A 12,421-nucleotide genomic window follows, 5' to 3' on the forward strand; every position below is an offset into this window, starting at 1 on the left:
AGCGCACGCAAGGTCCCCCTGCTCAAGCCAGCGCATGTCCAGGCCCGTCTGAAGTTTGCCAATGACCAGCTGGATGATCCAGAGGAGGAATGGGAGAAGGTTGTGTGGTCTGATGAGACAAAAATAGAGCTTTTTTTGGTCTAAACTCCATTTGCCGTGTTTGGAGGAAGAAGAAGGATGAGTACAACCCCAAGAACACCATCCCAACCGTGAAGCATGGAGGTGGAAACATCATTCTTTGGGGATGCTTTTCTGCAAAGGGGACAGGACGACTGCACCGTATTGAGGGGAGGATGGATGGGGCCATGTATCGCGAGATCTTGGCCAACAACCTCCTTCCCTCAGTAAGAGCATTGAAGATGGGTCTTCCAGCATGACAACGACCCGAAACACACAGCCAGGGCAACTAAGGAGTGTCTCTGTAAGAAGCATCTCAAGGTCCTGGAGTGGCCTAGCCAGTCTCCAGACCTGAACCCAATAGAAAATCTTTGGAGGGAGCTGAAAGTCCGTATTGCCCAGCGACAGCCCCGAAACTTGAAGGATCTGGAGAAGGTCTGTATGGAGGAGTGGGCCAAAATCCCTGCTGCAGTGTGTGCAAACCTGGTCAAGAACTACAGGAAACGTATGATCTCTGTAATTGCAAACAAAGGTTTCTGTACCAAATATTAAGTTCTGCTTTTCTGATGTATCAAATACTTATGTCATGCAATAAAATGCAAATGAATTACTTAAAAATCATACAATGTGATTTTCTGGATTTTTGTTTTAGATTCTGTCTCTCACAGTTGAAGTGTACCTATGATTAAAAAAAATACAGACCTCTACATGCTTTGTAATTAGGAAAACCTGCAAAATCGGCAGTGTATCAAATACTTGTTCTCCCCACTGTATGCTTAAAGATATATTCAATGTCTGATTTGTTATTGTTACCCGTCTACCAATCACTTATTTGAGGCTTCCGAAAAGTTCCCTGGTCTTTGTAGTTGAATCTGAGCTTTAAATGCAATACGTGACTGAGGGACCTTACAGATGTTGTATGTATGGGGGACAGAAGAAGGGTTAGTCATTCAAAAATCATGTCAACCCCTATTATCTAACTTATTATGCGATTCGTTAAGAAACATTTTACTGAATACTTATGCAATGACAAAACATCTTTAACTTTGACATTACAGAGTATTTTGAGTAGATTGTTGACAAAGACAATTACATCAATTTGAATCCCACGTTGTAACACAATAAAATGTGAAGAAATCCAAGGGGTCTGAATACTTTTGTAAGGTACTGTATACTGTATATATGCTACAAGACAGGTCGCGGGAGAATGCTCATGAATGGATTTCGGAATTTTGGAATATTGATAAGTGGCAGTTGGGACGTTGAGTGCGCATCGTCTCAATGTTCATTTTGGCCAAAACACTTGCAGACTCGAGTGTTAACTGTCTAACACATTAGCTAGTGGCCACTCAATGAAGGGCTTAATAGCTAAGTGTTCGGTTTGAGATTCAGCCATGCTTTCAACGGTGCTATCCAACACCTGACACCAGTGCAGGGGTACCCTGACTGGGACTCAAACCCTAGTCTCTGTGACTGTCATTCCAAAACAGTTATACAATGTTTTTGTGAGGTCGCTTGGCGTGTACACTAGGTGTTGTACTGAGGTTGTTTAGTATTTTGTACAATGGGTTCAACTTTATTTTTTTTTTTTTAAATTCGCTTGCTCACCTCACTTAAAAAAATATGAAGTCTGCTAAACCGTTAATAAAATGTGTATGGCCTTGTTTAAGTTATCCTCTTATCCAAACACTGAAAGAGACGGGCACAGTGTGGCAGAAAAGCTAGCTGTAGCCATAGATAGCTGGCCTCTTTTTATAGATGTAAAATAATACTCACTCGGAGATGTGGAACACTCACAACAACAGGTTAAGATTTTCAAACATGTTATTGATCACTGTAGGGCACCCTAGCTCAAAATGGGAATATCTCAACCAGTCTCTCAAAGTCAACTTGTGTGTAAAAATGCAAAAGCCAACTCTCCAGTCTTTGATTCCCTCCTTCTCCTACTCCTTTAGGTTCCTTTGCCAGTAGAGAAGATCAACTCCACTGAACACCCAGTGAAGGTGGGCCTGTCTGACGCGTTCATGGCCCTCCTCCCCTCTCCACAGTCCTCAGGTCAGTCACAACAAGACTACACTCACACCTGCCAGCCAATATCCTTCCCTCTCTACTGTACCCAGACCAGTTTTAGATGTACCGTCATGTTATTTGTGTGTGTGAATGTCACAAGGTCAAGAATACTGGCCCGACTTCTACTTGATTTCCTCTCTATAGATGCAAGACGGCGGACCATCTATGAGTACCATAGAGTAGAGATTGACACCACTAAGATCAACAATCACTCTGCCTTTGAATTCACACCATTGCCCAGTGAGTATGCATTGTGCTCACAGACCCCTACTCAGCCAAACTTGTGACATCATGATGGCAGTTTCACACTTTCCCCCCACTGAATACAAGCCTGTAAAAGTTGTAGTGGATCATTTGTCTTATTTTTCCAGCATGTCTCCAACACACCACCTGTGAACTCTGTCTCATATCCAACCTGACAAATGGCTGTGGTTGGTGCAACACACTGCAAAGGTGAGGTGAGGTGTGTGTGTGTGTGTGTGTGTGTGTGTGTGTGTGTGTGTGTGTGTGTGTGTGTGTGTGTATACATGTATACATGTGAGTGTTAGACTTAATGTCATGTAAGAAGGACTAACATGAGATGTAAAAATTGTTTATTTGTGTAGTATTTGTGAATTATACTAGTAGATAATTGTCATCTCTCGCGGTCCGCTCCACTTGTACTTCAGATGCTCCGATGGAATTGATCGTCACAGACAGGAGTGGCTCGACTACAACTGTCCTGAAGAGGTGAGATGGTATTAGATCGTGGTGCCGAAAAATCTGAAATTACATCGACAAAGTACATCGAACAACCGTTACCCCCCCCCCCCCCCCCCCCGGCAATATTATTTTGTAACTTTCTTTCAGGCAAAAGAGGGCACTTGTGAGGACTACACTCAGGGTGGCCCTGAGGGTTCCATGGGGTCCTTCAACCACTCAGCCCCAGAGCCCACGCCCTCCCCTGCAGTGCTCTCAGATATCCCCGTCACCGAGGGTGAGTTGGGGGTCTGCTGGGTCTGAGTTATAGTGGTGCCCAGGGTTGCTTGCCATTCACATACCAAATCAGCACACCCCGGTTAGCTTATTAAAGATAGTATGGTCCAACCCAAATAAATGGTCCAGTCCAATGTCGACATAGGAAATGAATGTTGCCAGGTTCGAGACATTTAACAATTTCCACATTTAAATATTTTTAAAGACACCATAGTATAATTATAAGGAGACATTTCAAGTTTTGCTATGTAGCTGCAACCCAAATCCACCCTCGAAAGATTGATAAATATAGTGAGATGCCAATCCATGCTTTCTGTGCTTGCATTCTGTTGTCTAGGTTCTGTCTGTCAGTCTGTCTATTTGTTTCTCTATGTCTCTTCCCATCTCATGTGTCTGTACAACAATACTCTCTTTTTGTCCACAGATGACACCAAACTTTTCATTCACTACAATGGTGGTGGTGAGTTGGCTTGTAGTTGGTTGGCTACGTGGGTGTTTTGCATAGGTCAGTGAGGCTGCCTGGTTGTGAGTAATGTTATCCTTACCCGGAAGCAATGACCGTAGACTAGACTGAGCCACTGAGAGGATGAACTCAGTTTTAAAAAATTTAGAAAAAAAGATCCTGATGCAACTACGAATAAAATATACATTTCAGTGTGCTACCTCCTGAAAGACAATATCCTGGCTGTTCCAAGCCTTTATTATCACCAACAATTCCAGGCAAACTGGAATGCTGCTGGAGTTCATAGTGTTGTACTGTAAGTCTTTTGTTTTTCTGTCTTTGTGATGTGTTTCTGTCCAATAACTGTCGCTAATGTGCAAGTGAAGCTGGCTAACTGTTTGTCTGTACTGTATGTATCCTGTCGTGGGCACCTTGCCTTCTCCATTAGCCATTTTATCAAGCGTAGCAGGGTAGACTAGTGCTAATTTCATTTGACATGAGCAATTCTTATTCACAATCATTCCAAGGATTTATTATCATTGGCATTACCTCACTTTCCTTTTCTCTCAGACTTGCAAACGGGTCCTCCGCACCAGGAACGGACAGAGCACACTGCGATTATTGCAGGTGTGGTGGCAGCCCTCATTTTGCTGGTAGCCTTGACCCTTTTGGCTGTCTACTATATCAACACACACCCCACTGTTGCTCCTCCATTCTACCTCATGCAGGTGAGACTGAGAGCAGGCCCTTACAGAATTAGATCAATTCCACTTGAATGTTCTGTTATTATATATAAATGTCTAGAGCAGGGATGCATGACTCAATTTAAGCTATGATCAACTGCATGAAAAGATTCATTAAATGCCACAAAGAAATGATAGGTAGCAGGATTTCGGCCCTTGAGGGCCAGATGTGCTGGGTGGTGTTCAGTACGGCACACTGTGGCCGGGAAAAATAATTCTGCTGTTTTTATTGGACACGTTCAGGTAGAACCTCCCCGTTTCAAAATGGTTGTTCCCTACTGAACACAACCTTGGTCTAGGGCTGTACTGTACTCATGGACTTGACTAATCCTGGTTGGGTCAAATGTCTGTCGTTCACAGCGACACACCAATAACTACTGGCCATCTATGAAGTTCCACAACCAGAGCTGTCACTCCACCTATGCTGAGGTGGAGCTCGGGGGTCACGATAAGGAGGGCTTCATTGAGGCCGAACAGTGCTGCTAACTAGGCTGGACTTCCGGGGCAACGTTGGACAAGAGAGTGAGCGCCATTTTGGGGATTAAAAAAGGAACTAGAGGGGACAGAAATGCAAAACGTCCCTTATTCGTACTATGGTGGACAATGTGTAACTGCTTGTAGAGAACAGTACTTTGTCTGTTTTGTCTGTGTCTCTCGCTCTTCGCCTGTCTAATACATTCTTCCTCCTTCCCTTCCTTGAGGTAAGCACAAATCTAACATTATTTGATAGGTGAGCAAGAAGTCCACTACATTGATTTCACCAATCATATCATATCAGATCAGCGATAACGTCAAGGAAGGAGGGCCTACAGTGCCTTCGGAATGTATTCAGACACTTTGGCTTTTTCCACATTTTGTTACGTTACAGCCTGACTCTAAAAATGGATTTAATTGTTTTTTCCCTCATCAATCTACACAAAGCATAACATATTTTTTTTAGAACTGTTTTCTAATTTATCAAAAATAATCAACTGAAATATCACATTGACATAAGTATGCAGACCCTTTACTCAGTACTTGGTTGAGGCACCTTTGGCAGCGATTACAGCCGTGAGTCTTCTTGGGTATTAATCTACCATCCTGGCACACCTACACTACCGGTCAAAAATAATAGTGAAGACATCAAAACTATGAAATAGCACATATGGAATCATGTAGTACATGTGGAATTTTTTCCTTCTTAATGTGTTTGAGACAATCAGTTGTGCTGTGACAAGGTAGGGGGGGTATACAGAAGACAGCCCAATTTGGTAAAAGACCAAGTCCATATTATGACAAGAACAGCTCAAATCAGCGATGAGAAACGACAGTCCATCATTACTTTAAGACATGAAGGTCAGTCAATCTGGAAAATTTCACCAAATTGGAAAGTTTCTTCAAGTGCAGTTGCAAACACCATCAAGCGCTATGATGAAACTGGATCTCATGAGGACCGACACAGGAATGGAAGACCCAGAATTAACTCTGCTGCAGAGGATAAATTCATTAGAGTTACCAGCCTCAGAAATCGCAGCCCAAATAAATATTTCAGAGTTCAAGTAACAGACACATCTCAACATCAACTGTTCAGAGGAGACATGGTCGAATTACATGGTCGTGGTCGAATTACTGCAAAGAAACCACTACTAAAGGACACCGAAGAGACTTGCTTGGGCCAAGAAACACGAGCAACCGGTGGCAAATTGTCCTTTGGTCTGGAGTCCAAATTGGAATTTTTGGTTCCAACCGCCATGGTTTTGTGAGACGCGGTGTAGGTGAACGGATGATCTCCGCATGTGTATTTTCCACCGTAAAGCATGGAGGAGGTGGTGTTGGGGTGATTTGCTGGTGACACTGTCTGTGATTTATTTAGAATTCAATGCACTATTAACCAGCATGGCTACCACAGCATTCTGCAGCGATATGCCATCCCATCTGTTTTGGGCTTAGTGGGACTATCATTTGTTTTTCAACAAGATAATGACCCAACACACCTCCAGGCTGTGTAAGGGCTATTTGACCAAGAAGGAGAGTGATGGAGTGCTGCATTCGATGGCCTGGCCTGCACAATCCCCCGACCTCAACCAAATTGAGATGGTTTGGGATGAATCGGACCACAGAGTGAAGGAAAAGCAGCCAACAAGTGCTCAGCATATGTGGGAACTCCTTCAGGACTGTTGGGAAATCATTCCAGGTGAGGCTGGTTGAGAGAATGCCAAGAGTGTGCAAAGCTGTCATCAAGGTTGGTTACTTTGAAGAATCTCAAATATAAAATATATTTTAATTTGATAACACTTTTTGGTTACTACATGATTCCATATGTGTTATTTCATAGTTTTGATGTCTTCACTATTATTCTACAATGTAGAAAATATTTTAAAATAAAGAAAAACCCTTGAATGAGTAGGTGTTCTTAAACTTTTGACCGGTAGTGTTTATTGAGATCCTCTCAAGCTCTGTCAGGTTGGATGGGGAACATTGCTGCACAGCTATTTTCAGGTCTTTCCAGAGATGTTCAATCGAGTTCAACTCCGGGCTCAGACTGGGCCACTCAAGGACATTCAGAGACTCCTGGGTTGCCTTGGCTGTGTGCTTAGGGTCATTGTCCTGTTGGAAGGTGGTCCGTCGTCCCAGTTGGAGGTCCTGAGCTCTCTGAAGCAGGTTTTCATCAAAGATCTCTCTGTACTTTTCTCCGTTCATCTTCCCCTCGATCCTGACTAGTCTCCCAGTCCCTGCCACTGAAAAACATCTCCACAGAATGATGCTGCCACCAACATTCTACCCCGTAGGGATGGTGCCAGGTTTCATCCAAACTTGACGCTTGGCATTCAGGCCAAAGAGTTCAGTCTTGGTTTCATCAGGCCAGAGAATCTTGTTTCTCATGGTCTGAGAGTCTTTAGGTGCCTTTTGGCAAACTCCCTGCGGGCTGTCATGTGTTTTTTACTCAGGAGTGGCTTCTGTCTGGCCACTCTACCATAAAGGTCTGATTGGTGGAGTGCTGCAAAGATGGTTGTCCTTCTGAAAGAATCTCCACAGAGGAACTCTTGAGCTTTGTCAGTGACCAACGGGTTCTTGGTCACCTCCCTGACCAAGGCCCTTCTCCACTGTGTTCTAGGCGATCTTCAATGCTGCAGAAATGTTGTTGGTACCCTTCCCCAGATCGTTGCCTCAATACAATCCTGTCTCAGAGCCCCCAATCAAGTTGTAGAAACATCTCAAGGATGATCAATGGAATCAGGATGCAGCTGAGCTCAATTTTGAGTCTCATAGCAAAGGGTCTGAATTCTTAAGTAAATAAGGTATTTCTGTTTTTGTTTTTGTTACATTTGCAAACATTTCTAAATACGTTTTTTATTTTTGTTATTATGGGGTATTGTGTGTAGATTGCTGAGGAATCTTTAAAAAATATATATATTTTAGAATAAGGCTGTAACGTAGCAAAATGTGGAAAAAGTCAAGGGGTCTGAATACTTTCCGAAGGCACTGTATGTATAATCAGAGAGGATGGATGTTGGAAAAACTCCATCTGAGAGAAAAGAGCTGAATACACATTGCGTGTAAAGTCAGGGAATGGTACAGACACACTAGCCTTCATTACTGCAAACCAATGTACAGTTCAACTTTATAATGGCTGTGTTTTAATTCTGTTCTGTTTTGAGAAGATATCTTGTGTTTTCTAAAATGTCTTGGTTGGTGAACAACCGTTGAGTTACAGTATATGTACAATACTATAGCCACATGGACTTCAATATAACAGATATATTTTAGTGATTCTAATGATCCTTATTGCCATGAACCACTTTGGAAAAACCTGGTTACATTGTTTTGTAGAAATTTACTTTCATTAAGTTTAGCATATGAAAAAAAACATGTTTTGTTTGACATCAGTACTGTTTGAAAATGTTCCAATAAAAACTTGTGGTTGGTTTTGATAAAATCCTTGAGTCGCTCAAATAAATTAGCATTTTCAAGCACATGGTCAGTCATGACATGGCCTATACAGTTATTCAAGGTTTTAGTACACAATTATAAGCCGAGGCCAGAGAGAAATAGGCAAAGCGAGAGGTTTTACAAAAAATAGGTCCACGATAATAAGCCCTGCAAAGTGAGGATTTTTTAAAATGGAGGTGAATGACAACATGTTGAATTTGGGCTACAAAATGTGTTATTGCTAATTTGCTACGTGAGACTTATTTGATCGAATATATACGTTTCGTAATGGTTAGGTTGTTCCAATGCACTGATAAAGAGTGCCGTGAAAGAGTATTTGCTCACTTCCAAATTTTCTCTATTTTTGCGGGGGCTCTGAGGGCTCTATTTTAAGGTGGCAATAGTGTCAAAAGCACATAAAAACTGGCACACATGGCATTTTACAACCCTAACGCCAAGTTCGGCAATTTACCAGTCTAACATCAATACGATTTTGCTCAGATGCACATGGAACAAGGTATGCTTTTGGTGCCTGTATACTTCATATTTATAAACCTATTAAAAACCAAGCATCACTTCCCTCGTCTCTATGAAGGCTGTTTTCCTTTCACCCTGCTCAATGTAATCAAGTAGACTAGTCAAGACCTTTGACAAAGTGTTTGGCTTGTGAGGCCGCTTGGAAAGAAATCTTCATCTTTAATCTTAAGCTTTATTCAAATCTAAAGTTTGGGAGGAGCAAAACAGTGAGCTGACGTTGCCTTTTTATCTATGTATTGTAGGCAGGCCTACATTGTTTTTAGCCATGCTTTGGACATGCGTAAAACCCCCTCCGTGATGTAGACTACGTGTCCATACCTATCACGAACCTCGGTGAATACCGGCAAACCTCATATTTAGAAGTTATTTCCTGTAACAGTAGTTTGTTTTTCTGTTAAAAGAAAATCAACCCAAGCCCACGTAGGCTACCCTTACTTACCCTCGGCCTACTATAACAAAAGCTGGTTCAACAGCAATGCCTCGTGTCTTTTTTTTACCCTGCCGTTTTTATGATATTATTACATTTGACATGTATTTATTGTTGTTGACAAAAAACAGATTGCTTGTTTTTTTGTTTAATTTTATTAAAACCAAACTTATTAGATTGTTTCACTGTCCTAGTTTTATGGTAAGAAGTGTGAATGTGATCTGCAAGATGGTTCCAATATGTACTGTATACAAACAGAAATATAAACTCAACATGTAAAGTTTTGGTCCCATGTTTCATGAGCTGAAATAAAAGATCCCAGAAATCTTCCATATGCAAAAAAAGCTTATTTCTCTCAAATTTTGTTCACAATTTTCTCATTTGACAAGATAATCCATCTACCTGATAGGTCTGGAATATCAAGAAGCTGATTAAACACCATGATCATTACACAAGGTGAATCTTGTGCTGGGGACAATAAAAGCTCAATCAAAAATGTGCACTTTTGTCACACGACATAACGCCACAGATGTTTGAGGGAGCGTGCAATTGGCATGCTGACTGCAGGAATGTTCACCAGAGAATTGAATGTTAATTTCTCTACCATAATTTGCATCCAACGTTTTTTTGTGTTTTTTTTGGCAACCGCAGACCACATGTAACCACGCCAGCCCAGGACCCCCACATCCGGCTTCTTCACCTGCAGGATTGTCTGAGACCAGCCACCCGGACAGCTGATGAAACTGTGGGTTTGCACAAATGAAACATTTTGGCTCGTCGTCCTCGTAACCAAATTCATTGGGCACACTGGAGTTGTGTGCTCTTCACAGATGAATCCCGGTTTCAACTGTACCGTGCAGATGGCAGACTGTGTGTATGGCGTCGTCCTGGAAGCTGAAAATGGCCTAGTTCTTCCATGACCTGCCTACTCACCAGACATGTCACCCATTGAGCATGTTTGGGATGCTCTGGATCGACGTACACAACAGCGTGTTTCATTGCCCGCCAATATCCAGCAACTTCGCACAATCCTTGAAGAGGAGTGGGATAACACTCTATGCGAAGGAGATGTGGGGCGCTGCATGAGGCAAATGGTGGTCACACCAGATACTGACTGATTTTCTGATCCACACCTGTAAAACATTTTTAAAGGTACAGTATTTTGGCCTGGTATGGTTCCCAATCAAAGGCAGCCGTTTATCGTTGTCGCTGATTGGGGATCATATAGGTAGCCATTTCCCCAATGTGCTTTGTGGGATCTTGAATATGGATAGTTGCCTGTAAGCACTATTATTAGCTTCACGGTTCGTTTTGAGATGTATTGTTTTGGTTTTGCTGTGAGTTTCACTTAGAAATTAAATGTGGAACCCAGATCACACTGCGCTTTGGTCCAGTTATTATAACGTTAATGACACATTTGGAAATTGCTCCAGACTCGTGGAGGTCTACAATTTTTTTTCCGCGTCTTGGCTGATTTCTTTTGATTTTCCAGTGATGTCAAGCAAAGGGGCACTGAGTTTGAAGGTAGGCCTTGAAATACATACACAGGTACACCTCCAATTGACGCAAATGATGTCAATTAGCCTATCAGAAGCTTTTAAAGCCATGACATTATTTTCTGGAATTTTCCAAGATGTTTAAAGGCACAGTCAACTTAGTGTATGGCAACTTCTGACCCACTGGAATTGTGATACAGTGAAATAATCTGTCTGTAAACAATTGTTGGAAAAATTACTCGTCATGCACAACATAGATGTACTAACCGACTTGCCAAAACTATAGTTTGTTAGACATTTGTGGAGTGGTTGAAAAATGAGTTTTAATGACTCCAACCTAAGTTTATGTAAATTTCCAACTTCAACTGTATAGGATAGACACTTCAGGACAAACTTCCTTTGGATAATGTTTGAGGGTACTATCTGTTGCTCTATGCGTTTGTATGTGCCAATAGCAAGGCCAAACAAAAATGTCCATCAAATATTTTACTTGCTTTTTCATGTGTATAGATGCTCATTTAGACGCACTGTTGTTTATTAGTCGTAGAACGTTTTTTGCTGTAGCTGCGTATGCATAGTGAAGTTGGAAATACCTTGAAATTAATATATTTTGTAAATGTTTAGGAAATAATTTAGGTTATATGATGAAATATGTATGACGAGGAATAATATGTGTGAATGCAAATGTTTTGTTTACTGTTTTTCTTTGCACACACACACTTATGGAAATGGATCGTTGAAATTATAAAACAAACGGGAGCTGCAACTCTCTAGAATGCATCTTCGAGTCTCTCTCCCTGTCCTTGTACTCTAACTGGGACTCCTGTACCAGCTCCTACCTTCACACAGTACAAAATAGGCAACCTGCAATAACAAATGGTCCTTTGGCCGAACGTGGCGTGGGATACAGGTGTTCGCATGGATACGAACCTCAATTACTCCACCCTCAGTGGGGAACCTCAGCCTGACTCTGCCATAGTCGGGCCCGGCACATGTGCGATGCAAGTGGAACCTTCACTGTCTCACAGCCAAGTGCAGCAAGTGTACATCCAGAGGAGCCTGTTTTGGGTGGAAAGAGCCACAGGGGGGGAAACAGCCCCCAGTCCATTTGAGACACAATTAGGTTTTCCCCCACATAACCCAATCTCAGAAGAGATTATCCACACAACCACAGCAGCTATTTGTAAACACTCCATCCCTCTTCCTCGGAGCCTATGGAGTCCCCAACACATGAAGGCCCGCCATTTCATCAGTCTCTGGAAGACACCTCACAGAGGAGGCAAACTGAGGGATCAGAGCGACGTTCTGTTGAATCTCTCAGGTCCACTAAATCATCTCATTCAATGAGGGCCACTCGTCATATCATTCATCTCTGAGCTGTGGGAGTGGATGGAGTGGAGTCGTGTCAGAGGCCCTGAGTGACTCACAAGCTGCTTCTCTCAAGAAATGTATGAAGCTCCTTAAAGTAGGTCAAATGCCAAATCATAGAGGACACTCAAGCTGACGAGAACTGTAGGCTCATGGACGCTCAAACACGAAGCCTTTGAAGCACGCAAAACCACAGCCAAACGGCAAGAAAGACTGCTACGGCAAGCTGAAGGGGATCTGGAGGGGATTTGGAGGAACCAACAGAAAAGTGGTGAACCTGACCCCCCCCAACAATAGAGCTCATGGCTCTCTTCAACAGTTGGAGGAGGGGCTTACA

At 42.4% G+C, this 12,421-nt stretch overlaps 1 protein-coding gene across 1 annotated transcript in view; it reads left to right on the forward strand.

Annotated features, from left to right (window-relative positions):
* plxdc1 (plexin domain containing 1) overlaps positions 1 to 9,545 on the forward strand; it is a 90,834-nt gene extending 81,289 nt beyond the window's left edge. The window contains 7 exon segments of the mRNA XM_029629645.2: positions 2,073 to 2,172; positions 2,332 to 2,427; positions 2,559 to 2,640; positions 2,856 to 2,916; positions 3,037 to 3,163; positions 4,175 to 4,332; positions 4,708 to 9,545. Of these exon segments, the coding sequence (XP_029485505.2) occupies positions 2,073 to 2,172; positions 2,332 to 2,427; positions 2,559 to 2,640; positions 2,856 to 2,916; positions 3,037 to 3,163; positions 4,175 to 4,332; positions 4,708 to 4,833 (750 nt within the window). The 3' untranslated portion in view covers positions 4,834 to 9,545.
* The last annotated feature ends 2,876 nt before the right edge of the window (positions 9,546 to 12,421 follow it).

This window comes from Oncorhynchus nerka, linkage group LG23 (genome assembly GCF_034236695.1).
Source record: "Oncorhynchus nerka isolate Pitt River linkage group LG23, Oner_Uvic_2.0, whole genome shotgun sequence".
In the NCBI taxonomy this organism is placed as follows: domain Eukaryota; kingdom Metazoa; phylum Chordata; class Actinopteri; order Salmoniformes; family Salmonidae; genus Oncorhynchus; species Oncorhynchus nerka.